We start from the raw sequence: 25,379 nt of genomic DNA on the forward strand, positions 1-25,379 counted from the left end.
TATGGCTTCTAATTGTAATCTTTCCGGATGCAGGAAAATTTTTGTAGATATATATATACAATTGGTTAGAGACTCGTGCTGATAACGTGTTATGAAATATAACTCAAAGTAGCAATATGGAACAAGGAAATAAAAGCAATTTAGTAAAACATGAACAAGAAATGGAGATAGAGAGAAGGAAGAGATTTTCTTCTTCAAATTGTGTGTATTTTCCTATCTATTACAAAGCCTTTATATAGGCATGAAAAGTGAAGAAAATATGTCATTGAATATGTCATTAACCATTTGAGAGAAAGATCATGGAGGAAGAGTAGACATCCACCGTATTTTGATTTTTATCGTAACATAAACGAGTTTTTTGTTTAGATTATTACTTAAGGAAGGTTAGAACCTAGAACTCACTAAAACGGCTGTTGGAATAATATAATGGATTTTCAGCTCCAGTTGTTCAACAAACGTAGGAGCAACACTTTATCATTCGACAACATGCATTGGCACATATTTTCTTCTTTGGCTTCCCTCTTTCCTTTATTTATTTATTATTTATTTGTGTATTGGAGGTAGAGACAGACTAGGATGTTAACGGAACGGGAACAATCAATACTCTGCTCAACCAGTGCCATGCAAAGGTTTTTAGTATTTAAGGGTGTCAAGTTATTTAAATTAATCATTTTCAAGATATATATATACATATATATATATATATATATACAATATTTTTGCCAAAGTTTATCAAGGCCGGTGCCCTTCAATATTATACATAGGTCCGCCTCCGGGAAGAGGAAGCTTTCAGGACAAGTTTGGATAGGGAATGATTAATGAATCATGGTGCACTTAGTAAAAGCAGATATTTCAGCGTTAGCGTCAAGTTGTTTTATTTAGGCCTTTTATTTCTATAGTTGAAAACTTGGAATTAACTTCCCTTAAGCTTAGAGACTAACGACAACACCCCAAAAAGGAAAAAAGATGACTGGAAAACCTTTTTCCTAGCTTTTGCACTAGCTAAAGGTATAAAGTGGGTTCTCAAATGGAAACAACACCATTCAAAGATTCTAATATTGCATGTGACGCCTCTTCAGATGCCTAAATCGGTAATACTTTGCGAAAAGTCAGAACCACATTTCTGTAACCTCTACTATTCTTAGAGTTATTTATCACTGCAAATTGCTTGTTTGCTGCCTCTTTTTTTTTCCACATGAACAAACCACATGCACGTCTACGAATCTGTTTTGCAAAAGTAACAGTTGATGCTTATAGAGCATGAAGATGAATTTGAAGTTCATAGCAATGCAATCACAAGGCCTATTTAGTACTGACTTTTACTCTCAAAAACGAATCTTAAGGTAAGTCGCTGAAGATAAATGTTACCAATAAGTGTGTTTCCGAAATTCAGAAGAGTGCTCTATGATTTAACTTAATTTTCCAAATTTCAACGTCATTCCCTCTATTATAATCCCTCACGTAACATGGAATGCATCTCAAATCAATCTGCTCGCCAACAAAGAAGGGCTCGGATGCACTATCAAGCTGCTTACATCCTGCATCATCTGCTGCATAGTAGCATGTCATAAACGTATAGTCGTGACGAACTACCAATAAGAAGTGAAAAGAACCTTTTATCTAATTGCAGCTTCCTGCTTACCTTCCTCAGTGATCAGGTAACTGCGGAAGTGTGAATATCCATTTGCAACAACATCAAGATCATCAAGAGCGAAGTTGTAACGCTTTTCAAGAGCCAAGTATAGCACCTGAAATGAAGGGCAATACCAAAACCAATCAATCACTATGCTTTTATGATCTTTCACTCTTAAAGGTGCCAACAACATAATGCTTTAAAGCTTTTAGAGAATCAATACGAAAACAAAAAATGTGGCAATTTCTTAGGCAAGTGACTAGCTGGAAGTACCAAAAGCAACACAGGACCCAACATGCAGAACCAAAATGGCAAAATGGCAAGACAAAACATTTTGTTGCCTCAACGCCGCCACTAAGGATACTTTACGCTTTTCTTTATGCATATTCAACGCCTTACAATGTTTCAAAATTCCCGAACCATCAGAGAAATATGAACCGGTTCATTTCGTTTGATTTCATATAATGACCTACTAACCATATCTAAATATCATGCTATCAAGCTAACTTCATAAATTGATGTCCAACTTCTTGGTTGGTTTTCATCATCATTTGAAGCAACAAGGTGAGCTTTCATTTTACAGCACACTTTCTTATTGATTTAATTTCAATTTTCTGCCAAAGATCTTTATTTCTTGGTTATAATCTTAGGGCGCAAAATGAAGAAGAAAACATATCAAAATTTGTCGTGATGCTTGTGGGTTGTAGTAGGAACGCCCGATGGATTACTTGAGGCACGTGCAAGTTGGACCCAGTACCACTGTCATCAAAACAAAAGAAAGTACAGAGTACTCCAGCTTCATTCAAGGTACCTTCTCCGGGTTGTCTGACATTAATTTCTCTAAGATGCTGAAAAATGCATCAGTCAGGTCATCGCTGTAAATGACATCAGCAGCTAGAAGCAAAGAAGTTTTCTTGAGTTCTTCGATTTCTGATTGGGTCCAGCTGTACCTGGACAAATATGGCTAACCTGCTTTAGTACTTAATTCAAATGTTTATCACCGTTCAAACCAACCAAAAAAGGTCAGCAAAAGGTGGTTAAAGATTTGTCGAGATGCAATTCTAGCTGTCTCTTATAGTAAAGACCAATCATTACCTTCCTTTGGATGGTGAAGTTTTCGCCTCTTGAGGAGGCCATGAATCTTTCCAATCAAGTTCACGTACGTGAACAGAAGCCTTGCCAAGGAATATTTCAGCATTAAGATTCACATTTTTCTCACAGTTCTCGAGTACTTTGTCACCATGGTCTGACACATACAAATTAGGGCTTAAACAGATAATTTGATAAAAGCATGCCAACCTTAGTGCTCTAACTTAAGGATAGACGGTTCATAGCAACAGCCACAGCAACAAAGACAACACTAAAACTGATGGTGACTGGTTTAAACTCCAAAATGTGTTAAATGAAGCATTGATAATACTAAGCAGCTCGCCTAACATTAAGGGCCTACATTAACAAAATAACATTTCTAGGCATTGAGCTCTCACCACCTAAATATATGGCATGGGAAGTGCTGATTGGTAGATTAAGTGCAGTCTTACTTAAATACTTGCAGAAAAAGAAGTAATAATAAGCAGCCACCTAAAGCAGCATTAAGATCCACTTTCCACAGTTGTCAAGTACTTCATCACCATGGTCGACCGTATACAAGTTAGGCTTAAGCAAATAGACGTGACAAAAGCATGCCAAACTTGGATTTTAACTTAATGATAGACAACTGACATAATCACAGCAACAGCTTCAGAGACAAGGAAGGCAAAAGCATAACATTGATGGTGACTAATGCAAGACTTTAATATATGCCAAACAAAGCACTGGTAATACTAAGCAGGTGAAAAGGTTAGAACTTATGCATTTCAATCTTGTATACCTGTTATGAAGACGGTTTTAGCAACACGGGCAAGCAAAATACCAACTAACCCTGATAAAAACATTGAAAGAATATCTTGTCATATAGGAGATACTAATTCTTCAAATTTGAGCTCATTCTGCAAATTATTCAATTACAAGCAAAGAAAACCTTAAGACTCTGCATGGTTGAAATCTACAATTTCAATTATTCAGTGGTAGGGATGAAAGTGGGGCAGGTTTAACCAAATACCATATGACTCTAAATCCAAAAGGATACCTGAGCTGATCCAAATGCTTATGGACCCAATAGGATATCGCTATTTATCCTGATAGGGCTTCCTATAAGAGGTACCCGATAGGCTCTGGGCCCTTACATCTGGGTCCTGCAACTGAACCCACATAGGTATCCCTTTTTTTTTATAAAGACCCACATACGTACTTCTTATTTATAACATAATAAATAAACATTTAACCATGGATGTGTTGTTGATAATTGTTTAATAAACATGGTGACACACAATATGATTAGGTGTTCATTAATTAATAAATGCAAATATGACTAAGAAATGAAATGGGTCTACATGGAGCAAAATTGGATACTGAGATACATAATACCCACCTCAACTAGTTAGGATTGAGTGTGGTAGTTGTTATTGTTGTAAGGTTAAGAAAAAAGGGCTGCCTAGCCCAAGGCTTTGGTTCAGAAACAGAGGGAGTACAACACGTGTATAGTAGGTGCATGCAACGTAAGCAAAAGCGTCAAGCTAGGGATCATAGTGGAGAAAGGTAGAAGGCTAGGCCAATTTTCCTCAAGTTTCAAAGTTGAAATAGCAGAATTCTGGTCATCAAAATATAAGAAAAGCTATAGAAATAAAATATGACAAGAAAATTTCATTTTCTTTTTTCTCCTTGAGTTTAAAAGCAATATTGATAATTCATTTTTGTCTTTTTCATTTTAATTTTTAAATTACTTATTATCGTTTAAGGTAACCTTTATCAGGCAAGTACCCGATCTTGGAATCACCATTCGGTTAATGGGGAAATTTGCAACGATTAGAGGTACCAAAGCTGATACTACAAACAGAAGAGAGTAAATCAAAGCTGATGAAACTCACCTGTACCAGCCCCAAGCTCCAACGCAACAACTTCATCAAAATCAGATGACATAGACATCACATGCAACACAAAATCAGCAAGTACTAGTTCAGCTCTCCAGACCTGATCAGGAAAAAAACAACTAAATGAATAGCATAAAACACTCAAAACTTGAGATAGCCTAATGAGGACAATAGTGATTACTGACATTTACGCTAAAGGAAAAGAGAAGACGTGCTCATAGCCTCATACAGTTTTCAGTTAATTCCCTCATACAAATTGAGGAGAAAAGCCATCAACAGGAAATGCCATAGGCTCATAACGTACTCTCTTTAAATGGGGGAGAGAGAAGCTGAATGGAGAAATTATAGATGAAGACAAGACAAGATATAAGGACCAACTTAGGCGGAGATTTTTGGATTACCTGCAAACCAACTCTAGGAATCGATGAAGTGATATTGTGCTGGATGGTCAAAACAAGATGATGGCTAGGTGATTCTGCAAGTAAAAGGAAAATGACGCATTACGTCTACGGCTATTTAATTTGAAATGGTTGGTGGAGGGAGCGATGAGGAGCTTGGGTTCATAATCAGTGACTCCATCTAACTATTCAAGCCAAGTAAACGTGCATCTTTCTTAAAAGCATTCATCTGAAGGTTAATTTAGGAAACTCAACCAATATTCCCTATTTTATTATTATACCACAAAGAGAAATGCACTTCTTATCTAGGTAATCTTTGTGCTTTCTCGGAACTTTTTCTCCTGAATTAACTGAGCTAGGTTGACTACTGAGGAGATCAAGAGAAGAAAGTGTGTGCTGTGGTATTAGAGTTAGTTGGTGATATTTTGAAGTAAGGATGGAATACGTGAAAGCAGTGTAATGGCGCTCAATTAAATTGGAAGAGTAACATTAACACATCAAACTCTATCCAGATTGTACATTTTGAGATTGAGCAAAGAGGTCATTCTTTTTGAGATGGACTAAATTAAAGAGTAGGTATGCGATGGAGGGAGTATTTTCTCATGAAATTCCAATGTGATATGATTTTTGTTCTTGTTCGCTCTTCTCTGAAGAGGGGAAAATAGAAACAGGCTGAATCAGCTTAAGTTCACATTAAACACAAATTTTCATGTTTTTGTATACTTCCATTGGTATACCATCTCTAATTAGTAACACTAATTAGATCTCAAAAGCGGATGAAAGAACGTCAAAGTGTATGCACCTAGATGAAAAGCTCATAAACCAACACATGTTGACATTGAAAAAAACTGGTACTCCGTAAAATAGATGAAAGGACTGCCAAAAATTAAGGTGAAACCCAATTACTTAAAAAGTACAAAAGCAAATGAAAGTGCTGAAAAGAAGGATTCATTATATTATTGGGTATGGTGGACAAATATGCACACGCAAAGGAGAGTTCTTGATGAAAGCCTTAATTTTGAGGTGCAGATAACTTACTTTTGCGTCGTGTTAGAATAAGATCACCATCTTCATCCAAGTCAAACTTGGTAGATGTTGAAATTGATATATCTTCAACTGCATCAGTATGTCGTCTCGATGTGGAATTATCTACAAAGTTGAAAAGAACACTAACTCTTTGAATAATGTTTTCATGAGGAATCGAGATCCTACTTCATCCTGTCATGTGTTACAAAGAGAAGTCCCAATATGTACATCCACTAAAGCAAGTGATAATAGGTGAATTGGACTATAATTAGGCCCTAAAGAACCACCTTCTTGTATAGTTTTTATGGTAAAAAGTGATAACAAAATGCTCTGATTAGTGTTTTTCATGCTATGCAGGCTATATACAATAAAAGCAGTCTATGGAGTACTTTGGGATCAATTACGGAGAAAAAGAGGCCAATCTTACAATATCCGCTAAGTGCACCACGCGAAGGCAGCAAAACCAGAACTGGAGAAGGACTACCGCGGTCCCGGCGTAACCGCGGTCGGACCGCGGCAGAAGGCTGTTGCGGATTCTGAGAGGCTAGTTGGCCGCGGTCCTTGCGTAACCGCGGTAGGACAGCGATAGGAAGCGGAAAATTGAGGGACTGAAGTGCAAAACACGAGATTTTTAGCCCAAAACCCTATATTAAACAATAGAACTCGCCCAAGGGAGGCATGGAATGTTTTTAGAGTACTTTGGCAAGAAAAACAAGTGTGAGAGATCACCCAAAACATCATATTTTCTTCTTTTCTTTATTTTTCTGGCAATTTTGATCATGAATATTTTCATAGTTTATTTACCCATTGTCATGAGTAGCTAAATCCTTTGTCTGGGGTTTTGATGGAACCTATTGAAGGATGAACTTCTTGATTATGTTAATATAGTTTGCCAGTTTAATCTCTATTTGTTCAACTACGTGTTTGTTGTAGTTAATTGACAGGATCCTCAATTAGTTGTGCCTATTTAGTATGCATAACTCGGGAGAGAGTGCATATTTAGGTAATTGTTGAACAACATCACTCCCAAAGTATAAGAGGGATCTATAACTGCGGGTTTAAAGGCGGGATTAGGGATAACGAAGTCTTGGGTGCAATCTAAAGTGAACTGTAATAAACAAAGCCAGCTAGCGTATCTCGGGAGAGTGCGTCTAGTAAATTATCGTGATTACTCGGGAGAGATTCACGGTAAAAAGAGTGTTCATGGTTGATAGAGATGTGTTGGTAAATCTATATGAAACATAAACAGAAGGGATTCCATCAATAGGGGAAATCACTACCTTAGAACCTTCTCATTATTGTTCACAACTTAAGCATATTTAGTTTACAACTGTTTATTGACTTTCAATCTTAGTTATTAAATATACCATCAACTGTTATTCACAACGTTTGGGGAAGTTGATTCTAAAGAATTTAGTAAGTCCAACGAAAGTAATTGATAGGTTAATTCTCTGTGGATTCGACTCTGGGCATAAATACTCAGGTTATATTTGCAACGTCCGCATTGTCCTTTTATAAGGCATAGTTGCGCGTGATCAAATTTTTAGCGCCGTTGCCGGGGAATTAACGGTGTTATCAATTACAATTGAAAGAAGTACAAAAATTCTTATTGTAGTCATTTTTTCTCTATACCCAATTTTTACATTGAAATTTTAACGTTTGTTGACTTGGTTGCACAGGTGCATGCCTAGAAACTCATCGAGATCTGGTGAAGTATTTGAAGCATTATCAGATCCCGAGAAAGTTTTCAAGGCCTTGAATCGGGCTAATCGGAAAAACAACCAACAACCAACAACTGCACAATTCGAAACAGTCATGGGGGATCACGAGGAAAACCCAGCGGTACCAATAGTGCCAGAGGCTGCTCTCTATGACTGGGCACAACCCACAGCTGAAAATCTGTCCACAGCCATTGTAGTTCCGCAGATACAGGCTGAGTCATTCCAAATTACGAATAACATGTTGCACTTGTTGCAGAACAAGGGACTATTTTCGGGGTCGCAAGTCGAAGATCCTCAGCAGCACTTGAAGAACTTCCTCTCTATCTGCAAAACCCAAAGGCAACCCAACGTAACTCCTGAAGCAATCAAGCTGTTATTGTTTCCATTCTCAGTGACAGGAGCTGCCCAGACTTGGCTAAACTCACTTCCCATAAATTCTATAACAACTTGGGATGAGTTAGTCAGGCAATTCCATAACAAGTTCCACCCACCCAATAAGACTGCTCAACAAATTGATGAAATTTTGAGTTTTAAACAGAGACCAATGGAGACACTGCATGAAACATGGGAGCGCTTTAAAGGGATGCTGGTTATATGCCCGCACCATGGTATTCCAGATCTGATGTTGGGGCAGCGGTTTTACATGGGATTGTCAGATAGCGTGAAGAACATTGTTGATGCTTCAGCTGGTGGAGCATTTTTGAGCAAAACATGGAGAGAAGGCCAGAGTCTGCTTGACAAGATGGCACAAAATTCGGGATGGACAACCAGGAATGCACCTATCACTCCAGTGGTTCACTCAGTGCCCTTAGATCCATCCAACTCTATGGCTGAAAATATGGCCACCTTATTGACACAGATGAGTATACTCACCAAAAAGGTGGAAGAGTCATGGCAGAAGCAGCAGGTACACATCGTAGATACTACCAATGGGGGTTTGTGCGCATCTTGCATTAGTCAGCCAATCAGTAACCAATGGAATGCAAAACATAATCATCACCACTACCCTGAAGACATGAATTATGTGTCTAATTATGGAGGCCAGAGACAGGGTGGTCAGAATTGGGGCCAGCAATACAGGCCAGTCCATCCACAGTTCAACAATGGAAACATGGGAGGTATGAGACCCCCTAACAATATGGCACCTTACCCAAGGCCACAGGGATATAATAATCAGAATCAGCAGCAGGGGTATCACCCTCCTCAGCAGCAGCATGGTGGAAGGCAGGAAGATGGGTTTGCTAGACTTGAGGCAATGATGCAGCAGGTTATTGGGTCTAATGCAAATATTAATGAGAGAGTGGATGCACATGATGCAGCAATCAAGAATATTGAAGTGCAGGCGGGCCAAATTTCTATGTCTCTGAACAATCGTCCTCATGGGACACTACCTGCAGACACCCAGATAAATCCAAAAGATCAAGGCCCAAAGCACCTGATGGCGGTAAGTCTACGTAATGGCAGATATCTGGATGTAGAGCAAAAGAGGGCTCGAGAAACTAGACAAGCTGAGACACTTATACCAGTGCCCATTGAGCTGGATGAGTCAACGAAACTGACGGAGGTGCCAGTCCAGCCTGCCCGGGAAGAAAATAGCATTCAGAATGCGACCGAGAAAGAAGCTGAGACAGTCCAGGAACCAGTAGTTGATGTAGCAGCTGATAAGGATCAATATTAGTTGATTGGGAAGAAGAGACCTCCTGCACCTTTCCCTCAGAGGCTGGCTAAGTACCAAAAGGAGGAACAATACAAGAAGTTCTTCGAAATGCTGTAACAAATCCAGGTAAACATACCATTGATTGAAGCTTTGAAGGAGATGCCTGGGTATGCAAAAATGATGAAGGACTTGATGTCCCGAAAGTTTGATTTCCAAGACTTGGCCACAGTTACTCTTACTCAGACATGTAGTGCAGTGGTGACTAGACCAATTGCAGAAAAGCTGCCTGACCCAGGGAGCTTTACAATTCCATGCACTATTGGTAATTTTGCTTTTGCTAAAGCACTGTGTGATCTAGGGGCCAGCATCAATCTTATGCCCCTGGCGATTTACAAGAGGCTGGGCATTGGAAGAGCTAGACCCACCTCTATGTTGTTGCAGCTGGCTGACAGGACAGTGAAACGACCCTCTGGTATACTGGATGATGTGCTAATTCAGGTAGGAAAATTTGTGTTCCCTGCAGATTTTGTGATCTTAGACTGCAGAGTGGATGAAGAGATTCCCATAATTTTGGGAAGACCATTCTTGGCCACAGGGAGAGCTCTCATTGATTGTGAAACCGGGGAGCTCAAGATGAGATTGAACGATGAGGAGATAACATTCAATGTGCAGAAATCTATGAGGCGACCAAGTGAATTCGCCAATTGTTCTCTTATTAATGTCGTGGATGTAATCGTAGAGACTGATGATGAGGTGCTAACCATTGAGGACCCCCTTGCTGCATGTTTAATAAATTTGGATGAGGTGAATGGAGAGGAACTGGCGGAATGGGTGTTGGCATTAGAGGGTAGAGGGTTCTGGGATAGAACTCTAGAATTTGAGCCCTTGCACTTGGAAAATCGAGAGACTCCTCCAGCCAAGCCATCTATCGAAGAACCACCAAAGCTGGAGTTAAAGCCATTGCCCAACCATCTCAGGTATGAATTCCTTGGACCTAACTCCACATTACCTGTTATTATCTCATCTAGTTTGTTAGATGTGCAGGCGCAACAACTCTTGCAGGTACTTAAGGAGTGCAAGACTGCCATTGGGTGGACCATGACAGACATAAAGGGGATCAGCCCCGCCTACTGTATGCACAAAATTCTACTGGAAGAGGGACACAAACCTTCCAGGGAACACCAAAGAAGGCTGAACCCTAACATGAAGGAAGTGGTGAAGAAGGAAGTAATAAAGTGGTTAGACGCGAGAATTATCTTCCCAATCTCTGATAGCAGCTGGGTTAGCCCAGTTCAATGTGTACCTAAAAAGGGTGGCATGACGGTAGTTAAGAATGATAACAATGAATTGATCTCTACAAGAATAGTCACGGGCTGGAGAATTTGCATGGATTATAGAAAGCTAAATCTAGCCACCCGGAAAGACCACTTCCCACTTCCCTTCATTGATCAGATGTTAGATAGACTGGCAGGGAGGTCACACTTCTATTTTCTGGAAGGGTACTCAGGATACAACCAGATCTCCATTGCACCGGAGGACAGAGAGAAGACCTCTTTCACTTGCCCTTATGGCATTTATGCCTTTTGGAGGATACCCTTTGGCCTATGCAACGCACCCGCCACATTCCAACGGTGCATGATGACCATATTCACTGACATGGTAGAGGACATAATGGAGGTGTTCATGGATGACTTCTCAGTGGTGGGGAATTCATTTGATGAGTGCCTGATAAATCTGACACGTTTGCTGAAACGGTGTATCGAGACTAACTTGGTTCTGAACTGGGAGAAGTGCCACTTCATGGTACAAGAAGGCATAGCCTTGGGGCACCGGGTGTCAAGCAAAGGAATTGAGGTGGATCGTGCTAAAGTGGATGTAATAGCAAAGCTACCTCCTCCAACTTCAGTCAAAGCAATCAGAAGCTTCCTTGGGCATGCCGGTTTCTACCGGAGATTCATAAAAGACTTCTCAAAATTACCAACCCTCTCTGTAAGTTGTTAGAAAAAGATCACCCTTTCTTGTTTTCTGATGATTGCAGGGTAGCATTCGAGGAGCTGAAAAAGAGACTGGTCACAACACCTATCATTGTTGCCCCCAACTGGGAGCAACCATTCGAACTCATGTGTGATGCCAGTGACTACGCAGTGGGGGCAGTGCTGGGACAGCGGAAGGACAAGCTGATGCATCCAATCTACTATGCTAGTAGAACGCTGAGTGGAGCCCAGCTGAACTATACTGTGACTGAGAAGGAGATGTTGGCTGTGGTGTTTGCTTTCGACAAGTTCAGATCATATCTGATTGGTTCTAAGGTAATTGTATACACTGATCGTGCAGCTCTCAGGTACTTGATTGAGAAGAAGGAGTCTAAGCCGCGCCTGATTCGTTGGGTGTTGCTGCTGCAAGAATTCGACCTTGAAATTCGTGACCGTAAGGGCACAGAGAACCAAGTCGTTGATCATCTATCACGACTTGAGGGAGCTGAAAATGCAGTTGAGGTTGAAGATATTCTGGAAACCTTTCCAGACGAGCAGCTGCTCGCTACTAATCTTGAGGAAGCGCCATGGTATGCAGACTTTGCAAATTACCTGGCCTGCGGTATAGTTCCCTATGACCTTTTATCTGTACAAAAGAAAAAGTCTTATCGTGACTGCCGCATGTATTATTGGGATGAGCCTTACCTGTTTAGAATTTGTGTTGACAATATGATCCGGAGGTGTGTCCCCGAGATAGAACAATCTTCTGTTTTGCAGGCTTGTCACGCATCGGCTTATGGAGGACATTTTGGAGGGGTCAAGACAGCTGCGAAAGTGCTTGAGGCAGGGTTCTTTTGGCCAACAGTGTTTAAAGATGCGCACCAATGGGTGAAGGGCTGCAATGAATGTCAGCGGACCGGGAACATTTCCCGTCGCCATGAGATGCCCATGAACCCAATTCAAGAGGTGGAAGTGTTTGATGTCTGGGGGATTGACTTCATGGGTCCCTTCATCAGCTCCTATGGCAATAAGTACATACTTGTTGTTGTGGATTACATGTCCAAATGGGTAGAAGCTGCAGCGTTGCCCACTAATGATGCAAGAGTGGTGGTGGGTTTTTTGAAGAAGAACATATTCACCAGATTTGGGACACCAAGAGCGATTATCAGTGACGGAGGCACTCACTTCTGTAATAGAGCTTTCGAGAAGTTGCTTGCAAAGTATGATGTACGCCACAAGGTGGCTACCCCTTATCTCCCGCAAACTAGTGGGCGGGTTGAAGTGTCCAACAGAGAGATAAAGAGTGTGCTAACCAAGACTGTGAACGCCACAAGAACTGATTGGGCGAAAAAGTTAGATGATGCACTTTGGGCCTATAGAACTGCTTTTAAAACACCGATTGGTATGCCACCATATAAGTTGGTGTTCGGGAAGGCCTGCCATTTGCCAGTGGAACTTGAACATAGAGCGTGGTGGGCACTGAAACAGCTGAATCTAGACATCGAGGCTGCGGGCACAACGAGAATCACAGAATTGCATGAGCTCGACGAGTTCAGACATCTTGCTTTTGAGAGCACAAGGTTGTACAAGGAAAGAATGAAGAGGTTGCACGACAAGAACATTGTGGAGCGAAATTTCAATCCTGGAGATATGGTGTTGCTTTATAACTCACGATTAAGGCTATTTCCGGGTAAACTCAGGTCACGATGGTCTTGACCATTTAGAGTGGTCGAAGTTTTCCCTTCAATCTCTGCCCATTGACTCTAAATGTACGAGAGTCTTTCTCTGTGGCAATCTCGACAGCACCTGAAGGGAAAACTTCGACCACTCTAAAAGGTCCAGACCATCATGACCTGAGTTTACCCGGAAATAGCCTTAATCGTGAGTTATAAAGCAACACCATATCTCCAGGATTGAAATTTCGCTCCACAATGTTCTTGTCGTGCAACCTCTTCATTCTTTCCTTGTACAACCTTGTGCTCTCAAAAGCAAGATGTCTGAACTCGTCGAGCTCATGCAATTCTGTGATTCTCGTTGTGCCCGCAGCCTCGATGTCTAGATTCAGCTGTTTCAGTGCCCACCACGCTCTATGTTCAAGTTCCACTGGCAAATGGCAGGCCTTCCCGAACACCAACTTATATGGTGGCATACCAATCGGTGTTTTAAAAGCAGTTCTATAGGCCCAGAGTGCATCATCTAACTTTTTCGCCCAATCAGTTCTTGTGGCGTTCACAGTCTTGGTTAGCACACTCTTTATATCTCTGTTGGACACTTCAACCCGCCCACTAGTTTGCGGGTGATAAGGGGTAGCCACCTTGTGGCGTACATCATACTTTGCAAGCAACTTCTCGAAAGCTCTATTACAGAAGTGAGTGCCTCCGTCACTGATAATCGCTCTTGGTGTCCCAAATCTGGTGAATATGTTCTTCTTCAAAAATCCCACCACCACTCTTGCATCATTAATGGGCAACGCTGCAGCTTCTACCCATTTGGACATGTAATCCACAACAACAAGTATGTACTTATTGCCATAGGAGCTGATGAAGGGACCCATGAAGTCAATCCCCCAGACATCAAACACTTCCACCTCTTGAATTGGGTTCATGGGCATCTCATGGCGACAGGAAATGTTCCCGGTCCGCTGACATTCATTGCAGCCCTTCACCCATTGGTGCACATCTTTAAACACTGTTGGCCAAAAGAATCCGGCCTCAAGCACTTTCGCAGCTGTCCTGACCCCTCCAAAATGTCCTCCATAAGCCGATGCGTGACAAGCCTGCAAAATAGAAGATTGTTCTATCTCGTGGACACACCTCTGGATCATATTGTCAACACAAATTCTAAACAGGTAAGGCTCATCCCAATAATACATGCGGCAGTCACGATAAAACTTTTTCTTTTGTACAGATGAAAGGTCATAGGGAACTATACCGCAGGCCAGGTAATTTGCAAAGTCTGCATACCATGGCGCTTCCTCAAGATTACCGCCATCAGCTGCTTTGGGCCTTGATCTTTTGGATTTATCTGGGTGTCTGCAGGTAGTGTCCCATGAGGACGATTGTTCAGAGACATAGAAATTTGGCCCGCCTGCACTTCAATATTCTTGATTGCTGCATCATGTGCATCCACTCTCTCATTAATATTTGCATTAGACCCAATAACCTACTGCATCATTGCCTCAAGTCTAGCAAACCCATCTTCCTGCCTTCCACCATGCTGCTGCTGAGGAGGGTGATACCCCTGCTGCTGATTCTGATTATTATATCCCTGTGGCCTTGGGTAAGGTGTCATATTGTTAGGGGGTCTCATACCTCCCATGTTTCCATTGTTGAACTGTGGATGGACTGGCCTGTATTGTTGATTTTGCTGGCCCCAATTCTGACCACCTTGTCTCCGGCCTCCATAATTAGACACATAATTCATGTCTTCAGGGTAGTGGTGATGATCATGTTCTGCATTCCATTGGTTACCGATTGGCTGACTAATGCAAGATGCACACAAACCCCCATTGGTAGTATCTACGTGTGTACCTGCTGCTTCTGCCCTGACTCTTCCACCTTTTTGGTGAGTATACTCATCTGTATCAATAAGGTGGCCATATTTTCAGCCATAGAGTTGGATGGATCTAAGGGCACTTGAATCGTTTGGGGAAGTTGATTTTAAAGAATTTAGTAAGTCCAACGAAAGTAATTGATAGGTTAATTCTCTGTGGATTCGACTCTGGGCATAAATACTCAGGTTATATTTGCAACATCCGCATTGTCCTTTTATAAGGCATAGTTGGGCGTGATCAGCAAGCTTCTGTAAGCACTTCAGACATTTTAGGCGTATTCTAACAACAAACAAATAGTGTTTCAGTTCCTATAAGAGGCCAGCAGGCGAGTTAATTTCATCACTTGTTACTGTACTGCTTGTTAGGATCAGAAAATCCACCTAGCTGAAAAGTATCTTTAACTTGCAGCAGACACACAACATCTATGATATATTATATCAAATATTTATATTAAAAAAACTCAGCAGGTATTATATTATCGTAAAAACAAGTAGAAATAAATCAATTTCATAATTCTGCTAGAACATAGTATGAAATTTGAATTGAAGAAGTAAAAGAGGAAATTCGAATTACCGTCGTGAGGTGGTAACGAGATGGTAAAATGGGAGACATGGGGACCGGAGTGATTAGGAGGGCAGCCCAGGTGAACTTCGCTCATCACTTGCTCCTCCACCCAACAGCTGACTACCGGTGACGAGGATGGTGACGGTGGAAACGACGATGTACGCTGCTGCTGCCCACCTTCTTCGCGCTCCATTGAATCACACTGCAAAACTGATGTAAACGCCGCAGCCACTCTTTGTAGCTCCGTTAGTTCTCTCCGGCTACGCTGTTCCTCGTAAGTTAAAACTAAAACCCCAATGTAAGAAAAAGAGTTCAAATTTGTATTTGGAATAAAAATATTTACACAACTAGATCATTTAAAAAAGTAATAGTAGCAACTGTCTCAATTATATTCATGGATAATCTAGAATAACTAGTAAGAAAATTACATAATTAAATTATATTGATCGTAAAACAAATAATTATATTGCAGTATATATAAATAACTCTGCATTTCAAAAATAAGTTATTCATAACGACAAAATTATGCAAATTATTAATAGCTTATGATTTACATGAAATAGGGTGATTAAGCGGGCGTTTGGACATAAGAATTGTAAAATTTCAACAAAAAAAAAAAGTGAAAATGATATTTGAAAATTAGAGTTATGTTTGGACATGAATATAATTTTGGGTTGTTTTTGAAATTTTGTGAGTGATCTGAGTAAAAGTTTTGAAAAACAGTTTTTTTGTAATTTTTTAAATTTTCGAAAAAGTCCAAAATTTATCTACAAGTGAAAATTGAAAATTTTATGGTCAAATACTGATTTCGAAAAAAAGGTGAAAATATTTCGAAAAAAAAAAGTTAAAAAATTCTTATGTCCAAATGGGCTCTAAGTGTCTCATTTTAAAATACAAGGGGTACATTTGTAATTTACTAGTATTAAAGAGGTGTTACTCTGATTTATATTTGTAAATTTAACAATAACTTGTTTTTTTAAATCAGAAAACTTGTTATATAAAATTTCAGTTGCAAGTGCCATCCAAAGCAAATTTCCAAGAACATTGGCAAAATTTCAAAATACATTTATAATTATCCACACATTTTGTTTTTAGCAAACTTTTCCTTGAAAACGTTTCTCAGAAAAAAAAAACAGTTTCAAATCTTTAAAGCCACCAAGTTCCTCTCTGCACTTGGTATCCAAACCTTGTTGCGCATAACTTTAAACTTCCATATCTCTCCTCAATGCAGAAATTAGTTTGTGCAGTTTGCAAGTTTACTCCAATAACAGTTGTTCAAGATGTAGGTAAAACTAAGGGTGTCAAGGGGCGGGGCCGGGCTAAAGGAAAAGGAGACCGGACGGTCTCGGTATCGATTCGGTTACCGGTTTCAAAATACCGATTTTATCGGGTACAGACCTTGCCGATAGAAATTAAAGAGAAATTTTCAAAAATCACTATGTTTTAGTAATTATTAGCTTGTTATAGCTATCATTTACTAAATTACTTCTTATAGCTATGTTTTCAGTTGTTATAGACTGTATTGTATTCGATGTATTTTTGCTACTGTATTCATGAATACAATAGCAAAACTCCACGAAAAACAGGGGAGTCTAGCTAAGCAGAGAATGTATTCAACTGTATTCGCGAGCTGTATTCGTGAATACAGTAATGGAATTTGGAGAAAAAAAGTTCTTCATCTGTTTAAAAATGGTAAGTGAATCAATTAACACGATAGGCTTCTAATATAACTCAACAAACTCAATTATAACACAAAATTTGTATTTCTAGTTATAGAAAAAATTCTCAACCGAAAAACACCCCAAAAACAGATGAATCTTCGGAGATTCAATCCATCCTTTTTTTTAGTGGTATCTTTAATAAAATATTTTTTAGTTGTATCTTTACAAATAGATTTATATATTAAAATTATATAATTACATTGAATACTAATAAATAAAAATACATTGAATACATGAAGTATAGCATGTCATCTATAGTGAAAAAACATATGAATACATACTAGAGATACATTTAAATACATATATACATCCGAATAGATAAATTATATTAATTAAAAAAACATATGAATCCATTCATGGAATACAGTGAGACAGTGAATACAATGAAATACATGGATTGAAATACAATAAAAAAAAAGACAGTGAATACAATGAAAAACATGGAATACATCGAGATACATTGAAATACAATGAAAAAAAAGTAACAGACTCTTCAAGTTCCTCAGCCCCAAACTCCATCCCCGATCCACCGATATCTAGGCCGCCGCCATGTGGGGCCTCGCCGCTGGTGAAATGAAGACAGTTGTTGAAGAAGCACCAATTTAAAGGATCAAACGGAAACTAGAGATAGAACTTCTTCAGATCTCACACAAGGCAAACATGAACAATCAATTCAAAATCTAAGAAAAATTTAGAATGTGTAACACAATCGTGTGAAAGAAATCGCCGACCAGAGGAGGGGGTTAGGGGTGACACAACAAGGAAAGGGGAAATGGTTGCCGGCCGGATCTGTCGTTGGCTGAACACAGCCCTTGCTATGGTCTCTAAAAGCAGTGGAGGAAAAAATCGGGGGAAAAAGAGAAGAAAGAGGAAAGAGAAAGGAGGAGAGAGGGAAGAGAGAGGGAGAGAGAAAAATAATACACAGTGTATTTAATAGCTTAAAGATAGGAAGTGTCCATAAATACATATTTTGCTATAAAAATTAAAAGGCAGCTATAGGAGATATTTTTTAAAAGGGTATTTATTTATAATAAATAAGGTATCAACCTTTGTTATAGGAGGTAAAATTTTCAAAATTAAACCGAAACGGTTCCGGGCCTAATGGGCCGGCCCGGGCCTTTTTTGTGTGTGTATTTTGTATAACTATCGTAATTTATATTAAGATAAAGTAAAAATGTAAAACATAAAAATAATCTTATAAAAAGAATGTTTGAATAAATTTTAAAGGCTTTAAAAGCCTTATATTTGAAATTTTGAATAAAAACTTCAAAGGCTTTAAAAGTCTTATATTTGAATATTTCATTAAGAATTTAAGATAATACAATGAAGGTGGAAAAAAAATTAACTTATAATTTGTAATTTCTTTTTTTAATTCAAATTTACAAATTAAAGTTACATTTTACAACAGCTAAATTAAAGAAAAAAGAGTAAATTCAAATCTGATTTATTAAATATAATCTTCAAACTTCAAAGGTTTGGCATTGCCCTAATAAGTTCTTCATAATCAATATGAACTTTTTGGCCATCTTCTGGAGTGTTAAATTCAGATGGGTTACCATGTGTTAATATCTCCAAGTTCCTTGTCTTCTGGTTTATCAACATCTTCACGTCCTTGATTTTTTCATTCCGATCTAATCCAATCTTTGAAACATACTAAACCTTCCAAAGCATTGCTTCCTAATGAGTGACAGGTGTCTCCTAGTTGTTGTCTTGCTTGACTAAATGCGCTCTCTGATTCAACAGATGAAATTGACACATTTAGCACGTCCCAAGCCATTGCAGAAAGAACAGAAAATTGCTTTTCATTTTCATGCCACCATGCCAGTGGTGAAAATTCCTTTGTGCAAGGCTCTGTTTGCTTTTGCAAGTAGAATTAAAGTTCATCAATGTTCCTGCTACTAGTTTGAGCGGAAGGAAATGTAGACCAAATATTAAAACCATCAAGGCCTTCATCTCCATCCATAGCAGCAGATGTAGTAGAAGTACTTATAAAAAGAAAGAATTACAAGAAAATACACGTGACTTCACACCATAACAAAAAATGGCCCATATTTTTAAGTTTTACCCGACTTAGCCCATATTGTACATATTTTGAAAGCACTAGCAAATTCAAAACCTGTGTTCTTACAACCATTGCTTCTAAAAGCTATAGAGTTAAATCTGTGTTTTATAGGATGAGTAATTCTTAGATGTCTACTAAGCGTCCTAGTACCCCCAAAACTTCCTCCAATCTTATGTTTAAAATTATCTTTACAAAATTTGCATCTAACTCTATCAGTATTCTCTATTTCCTCAAAATATTTCCAAACTTTACTTCTCCTTCTCCGGTGACTAGTAGTCGGGGCCATAGGTGGTCTACTACTAGCGCCACGACCACCACCTCTGCTACCAACTCTAACACTACTACGTGTAGGTGGTGTCTCATCTTCAATTTTTAATTCATTATCTTATATACCGTAATCTTTCTGTAATTGTTCATAATCTATATTATTATCAGGTGATGTTTCAGAAACATGTGTAAAGTCATTTAAATTACTATCAGAAGTTGAAGTAGCACCTCTTTTTCTATTTTTCCGATTATCCCGATTAGCAACCTTATTATAAACCCGTTTTCAGCATTAAACATATTGAAAAATTAAATATGCAAATAAAATATTAAATAAGAGAAATAGTTGGAACGAGTGCACTGAATTCCGCAATAAATTGAATACTTAGATGATTTTTAAAGTCTTGAAATTGAATTTCGCAACTCCAGCATTACCACGAAGAAACTTCAATTGTTCAAAGTTCAAATAATACCATAAATAAAATTTCAAAAAAAAGAAAAACGAAAGCCAAATAGTTGATTGAAATTTAGGTGAACAATGAGAGAATTGACAATTGAGAATTTGGGTTTGAGAATGGAGAGATGAGTGAAGAAATAAAGAAGAGGGAGGGGTCTACTTATATTTTTTCAAAGGGCTAAATTAGTAAATAATAAAAGTGTTATTTTTGAAAAAAATGCCCCCAAAAAAGGCTATTCTTAAAAAGAAAATTGAACTAGCCGTTGAACCGGTCTGATTAAGTGGTTCACAAGTGACAAGACCTTACCGGGTTGGATCGGTCCAGTTACCCGGTATTCAAATTTTCCCCGGCACAAGCCGGTTCCCATCCCAACCCAGCCCTGCCCGGCCCTTTACCACCGGGCCAATCCGGTCCGGTCTAAAACCGGTCAAGGCCGGTCCAGAACAGGCTAACCCGGCCTGTATGACACCCTTAGGTAAAACCAAGCTCCAGATAATTAAAACAATGGGATTTGAATAATCAATAAGACTTCAATATATGGGATTTGAATAATCGATAAGACTTCAATATAAGGACAATACACACGTATACTTTATCCAGCTAGTGTATTTACAACAGAATGTGATGAGCTATTTCTATACTGCTTGCAGATAACAGTCCTATCATGTAAACAAAGAATATGATAAGATAACCAATCCAGTAACTAGTAATATGATGGACTACATACTGAAGGGATATATGTTCATCTAACTAAACGTTTTATTCTTTTGATTTCTCTCTGAGAGATGCTAGTCGAGCCACAAAGTCATCGTAATCTGGTAGCTTAGGATGGACATGTCTATTTGGACCCAACATATCAGGTTGAAATGAATTTGCTCGATTGTGCCCTTGACTTAGCTCCCTTGGACTTGTTTGTTCCAGTTCAACTGGAAGGGATGCTGCTCTATTCCCCATACGTCTCCTTCTCGACACTTCATTATCTCTGTCAACTCCAGCTTGATTAGTAGGTGCCTTAACTGATTCTGGTTTCTTGATGTCCTTTTGGAACCTTTTCCTGCTGAAGTGCATCAATAGCCTATCCATCAGTTTTTCCTCTTCATCTCCATTTTCCTTATCGTCACCAATTGTGACTTTTGTGCCACGCCTCGTCCTAGCTGATCTTGGTTTGTCCTTGGCTTTTTCAGCTGTATCACCCTTGCAATTTTCTTCTTCATTGGCCACTTCTCCAGTGGAACTAGTAGTAGAGGAATCCGAACTGTTTTTTGTTAAGCTCAGTCTTGATTTGATATAAGGAGGGATAATTGACCTATAATTGAATGGCTTCTTGTCATCAGGTTCTTCTTCAGGAACAATCTCAATCTCTGGTTTATTTTGTTGCTGCCTTTCAGTGCCTGTGCTATCCACTTCAATATCTTTGATTGGAGACGAGTTGTCTAATCTTCTGCTAAGACTATCTCTTTCACTTCTGTAACTCTCCCTTCTCATAGGCAACTTTTGTTCTTCATCAGGGACTACCTTTCTGCCATAAGATGAATTTTGCTCTAATTTATCCTTGGAAGTGGTAAGTTGCCTCGCGTTCTCGAGATTAAACCTAGCAGCTTCAGAATCTCTCTTCTGAGCTGATTCATCCATCTTATTCTGCATGTTGTGTTTCTGATCATTCTGACTCTTGGTCCAGTCCTGCAAAAGAATCAGACAATACAAATAGTGTGCTTATTAGGCAGGGAAAATATATGTAAAATGTGCATAGGCCAGACACAGAGAAAACAGAATGGTACACTTCTTACTACTGGAAACTCCAGACAGAAAGGATAACAGAATCTTAAAAAATAACAACTGCTATCAATTCGTTACACGCCAAGTTTACTTTTAAACAGAAATTCAAGTTGGCTTAAATGCAACAAAAGAGGAGATTATGAAGTCCTATCGAAGGCTTACTTGTTCTGATACAAGTGGATTATATAGCTTCTGCTCTAAAGCCTTTGAATTCCATTCAATACCAGATTCTGATGCTATATCTTTCATCAACTGAAGCTTCATCTCCTTTGTAGCTAATGACTTTAAGTTTTGAACAAACTGTCAAGAAAGAAAATTTTGTTATGTTTTTTAGAGCTAGAAGGAAAAAATAAAGTTGCATTTGTAAGTTTAAGCACAAATATTATGACAGTGAAAGATGAGCGAGTACCTCTTTACTGACATAACATTCAACGGAATTTTCATATCTCTCAGTAAATACACTTCTTAGTTGGCGTAATTCTGGCACGTCGGCGAATCTTGCTGCTGCAAAAATCAAAGATGATACAGCTTCTCTGCACTCCTCAGGGCATTCCCTATGAACAAAAATTACCCAGAAATTGAGGAAACTACTCGTGATGTTTTATGGCGCCTCACGACTATACATAGTATAAATAAATAAAAAAGAAGAATACCTCTGTTTATACATGGTTAAAAGATTATTTGAGATGTGTTCACAATATTGATCCAAGAGATCATAACAGCGGGAGCGATTGAGCTCAACCAGAAGGCCTTCAGCCTGTTGCAATCAACCGAAAGTCCAAATTAGAATAAATTGAGCTATGCACAGTTTAGGGAAGAGGGAGAAATTTAATAATTACTAGCCACTTAAATATTAACATAATATTATAGATTCCTATGGGAGTTCTCATTGCATTGCCGGATCTTTCAAAATCTAAAATCTCCATTGACAATTGAAATCAAGTTAATTATGTTACGAATGCATCATTTTTCACATTTGATGAGATATCAAAATCTAACTGCCTCTTCATGAAACCTTGAAATTGGCCAGCAAAATCGATTACACCAAAAGAATGAAAGCGAAAATGTTACGTCGATATTGGAACATTTTATAATCCATTTTATTATATAACATACCCGCAAATAAATCTCAAACAAAAAAAGACTAACAAAAAGGAACCGCAGATTTGGGATGATTTCTCATTGAAACAAGACGAAACTTTTTTAAATCCCAGAAATTCCAAAAAAAAAAAAAAAAGTAAGGAAAGAAAATTACCCTGCTGTAGGCGTTGACATCCAATCCAGTTTTAAGGAGATCCGCTATGTCATTCTTCAAATATTTCAGCATTGCATTCCTCTTCCTCTTTACCATCTCGATTCGAGTCTTTGTCAAGTTGATGTTAGCCTTGCTGTACCAGAAAGACCCACAAAAACATGAGCAGAGTTAATAGGCTTATAGCAAAAGAATTGAAATCCCCATTAAGAAAATTTACGGAAAAAGAAAAGAGATAAATAAGAAAAACAGAGAGCTCTGCAGAATTATCGTTATTACCATCTGGCGTAGAACTTGCTTTTCAGCCATGCGTCTAACATCTTGAATTTCTTGAAGTTAAAAACCAGGGATCACCAATTTAAACAAGCAGATATTGAAAAATGCGGTTGAAGTCACGACAGGAATCAACTTGACAAGAAAAAGTAAAGAAAAGAAGCAGCTGCTTTGTTTTGATACAGAGGAAAAGAAAACTTTATGATGGACACAATAACTGAAGCGAACCTTTCTAACAGAAGCTAACGCTTATCCAAAATCTAAAAGTTGGAATAGAAAGGAATTTAGCTATTAGCTTTAATACAAAGCGAACGAGAATCACATGAAGTTGATGGCTGGAATGTACACAAAAGAATGCCTCTATTTATGGGAGAGGAGAAATAATAGAGTTAGTAGCTGACTACTGAGAATCTCTTTGGTGCCACGTTGGACTCCCACTCACAGTAATTTTTGGGTCTGATAACTGTAAAAGCTGTAGTTTTACTGTCTCACCATATGTTTTAGGACGGGTAAATTAACGGGTTTGGCGCAAAAAAATAAGGGTAAAATGGGATGCGGGGAAACGTTGAGGCCATAACATACGCTTATCGATTACGAAGTTGGCGGGTCTATTATGGAATAATGGGAGTAAAAACCGCGACAGACAATGTCGAGGATCCAGCTCTTTATTTCTCACCTTTTTTTTTTAATAAGTAAAACACTTTTCTGGGGTTTTTTATTCGCAATTACAGTTTGATTATTGACTAATTCTCTAGGGTCAGCTAGTGCATTTTCAGCGTTCAAGGTTTAGTTTTTGTCTGTGACATGATTCGAACTTGTGTATGATGCTCTTTTACTACTAGACTAGAATTGTTGTGTTCCTACTAATAGACCAAAGTCCCACAGCCAATTAATAACATTGAAGTTGCAAATAAAAATAATAAAATTTATATCGTATTGTTATTTTAAATGCAGTGTTAGTTTTAATTGTTACTTAAATTTTATTGTATAGTATTGTTAAATCTGTTGTTATGTAATGATCAAAAGTGTCACGTTATGTAATGACTGATTTGGTGTGGTAGTGTCGTTACCTTATTTTTTTCCTCTCATTTTGCCCCTCCTTCTTATTAAATATATCATATTTTATCCTTTATCCTATATTTTTATATAATAATTTTACTTCGTACCCTACTTTTTCTTTGTAACATTACAGGTTTATTCTTCAAAATATTGGTACATGACATTATGAAACGATGTTAAACGGTACAATTCATCCAAATATTATATTTATCGAACAATACAATATAATACAAATACAATACATTATGAAATGATACGTAACAACCATCCAAACAAGCTATATTAGAGTAGGGGGAGGAATTACCGAAGAACTGGTGAAGTAAAATACGACGACTGTTTCGGGGTATGATGTCTATTGAGGAAAGAACTAGAGAAAGAAAGAGTCTTAGGTGCCTCAGATATGTAGGGGTTTTAATTTAGTTGTAAAAGATTGTCTATTCTTTTAGGAGAAAATAAAGATGTTCCTTGTTTTTGAGGTGCAAATTTGTGGAAGAAAGTGGTTTTTGCTGTCTAAGCTTTTGCTGGCTTAAGTCCTAAGCTTTATCACTAAATCAAGATGGCAATGTTTGTCCTCCTAAAACACCTAATGATGAGCTGGTTTGAAAATTGAAATATCTAGAATTATTTATCATCTCAATCAAAATAGCTAAGGTTGTTACCAAATGTAAGTTCACTACTATCATATTTGGTTATTTTAATCCTTTCAGAAAAAGATTTACTACTTTTCTTGAATTCTTGTTTCCATATTTTATCAACTTTTCAAACTGACTCTAATAAAAATTTATGAGTATATGAAATGTCATCGCATAATTTCAGAATCAATTATGGTATTAGAAGCAGAGAATAGAAAGCACCATAGACAGATGGACTAGACATTTAATAGTACAACTGAATCCGTCGTGATGTTTTATCTTCTAATCACGGAGCGTAAAATATATACTCCATGTATAAAGATAATAAAATATTACTGAATTTAATTACAGTACTATACTTTTGAAAATGTAATGAATTCAAACATAA

The 25,379-nt window shown here is 38.3% G+C and overlaps 2 protein-coding genes and 1 non-coding gene across 3 annotated transcripts; all 3 read right to left on the reverse strand.

Moving 5' to 3' along the window:
• Positions 1 to 1,227: 1,227 nt before the first annotated feature.
• On the reverse strand, positions 1,228 to 19,178 carry LOC104224617 (uncharacterized). Its single transcript, XM_070170451.1, has 11 exons — positions 19,154 to 19,178; positions 18,875 to 19,066; positions 15,504 to 15,779; positions 6,039 to 6,149; positions 5,004 to 5,077; positions 4,600 to 4,702; positions 3,504 to 3,554; positions 2,729 to 2,879; positions 2,445 to 2,583; positions 1,643 to 1,748; positions 1,228 to 1,550 (listed from the first exon to the last, which is right to left on the reverse strand). Exons 1-11 carry the CDS (start codon positions 19,176 to 19,178, stop codon positions 1,390 to 1,392), a joined length of 1,389 nt encoding a protein of 462 aa, XP_070026552.1. The 3' UTR covers positions 1,228 to 1,389.
• LOC138888803 (small nucleolar RNA R71) lies at positions 8,253 to 8,359 on the reverse strand. Its single transcript, XR_011406382.1, has one exon. It is a non-coding gene; the product is annotated as a small nucleolar RNA R71 (small nucleolar RNA).
• Positions 19,179 to 20,509: 1,331 nt separating the features above from the next.
• On the reverse strand, positions 20,510 to 23,473 carry LOC104237398 (vacuolar protein sorting-associated protein IST1). The gene is made up of 6 exons (XM_009791549.2): positions 23,307 to 23,473; positions 23,031 to 23,163; positions 22,429 to 22,532; positions 22,185 to 22,329; positions 21,938 to 22,075; positions 20,510 to 21,679 (listed from the first exon to the last, which is right to left on the reverse strand). The coding sequence occupies exons 1-6, from the start codon at positions 23,345 to 23,347 to the stop codon at positions 20,759 to 20,761; spliced, it is 1,482 nt and encodes a 493-aa protein (XP_009789851.1). The 5' UTR covers positions 23,348 to 23,473; the 3' UTR covers positions 20,510 to 20,758.
• Between the last annotated feature and the right edge of the window lie 1,906 nt (positions 23,474 to 25,379).

The sequence above is a fragment of the Nicotiana sylvestris genome, chromosome 3 (assembly GCF_000393655.2).
Source record: "Nicotiana sylvestris chromosome 3, ASM39365v2, whole genome shotgun sequence".
Taxonomy (NCBI): domain Eukaryota; kingdom Viridiplantae; phylum Streptophyta; class Magnoliopsida; order Solanales; family Solanaceae; genus Nicotiana; species Nicotiana sylvestris.

Bases quoted from the DNA above. Each gene is read 5' to 3' on its own strand.
- LOC104224617 (XM_070170451.1), bottom strand. From the start codon at position 19,178: ATGGATGGAGATGAAGGCCTTGATG. The intron at 5,078-6,038 runs GTAAGTTATCTG...TTTTACTTGCAG, and splicing joins TATTCTAACACGACGCAAAA to AATCACCTAGCCATCATCTT. The intron at 2,880-3,503 runs GTATACAAGATT...TGTATGTGTCAG, and splicing joins TAAAACCGTCTTCATAACAG to ACCATGGTGACAAAGTACTC.
- LOC104237398 (XM_009791549.2), bottom strand. From the start codon at position 23,347: ATGTTAGACGCATGGCTGAAAAGCAAGTTCTACGCCAGATG. The intron at 22,330-22,428 runs GTATTCTTCTTT...TTTTGTTCATAG, and splicing joins TTAACCATGTATAAACAGAG to GGAATGCCCTGAGGAGTGCA. The intron at 21,680-21,937 runs GTAAGCCTTCGA...ATTCTTTTGCAG, and splicing joins ATCCACTTGTATCAGAACAA to GACTGGACCAAGAGTCAGAA.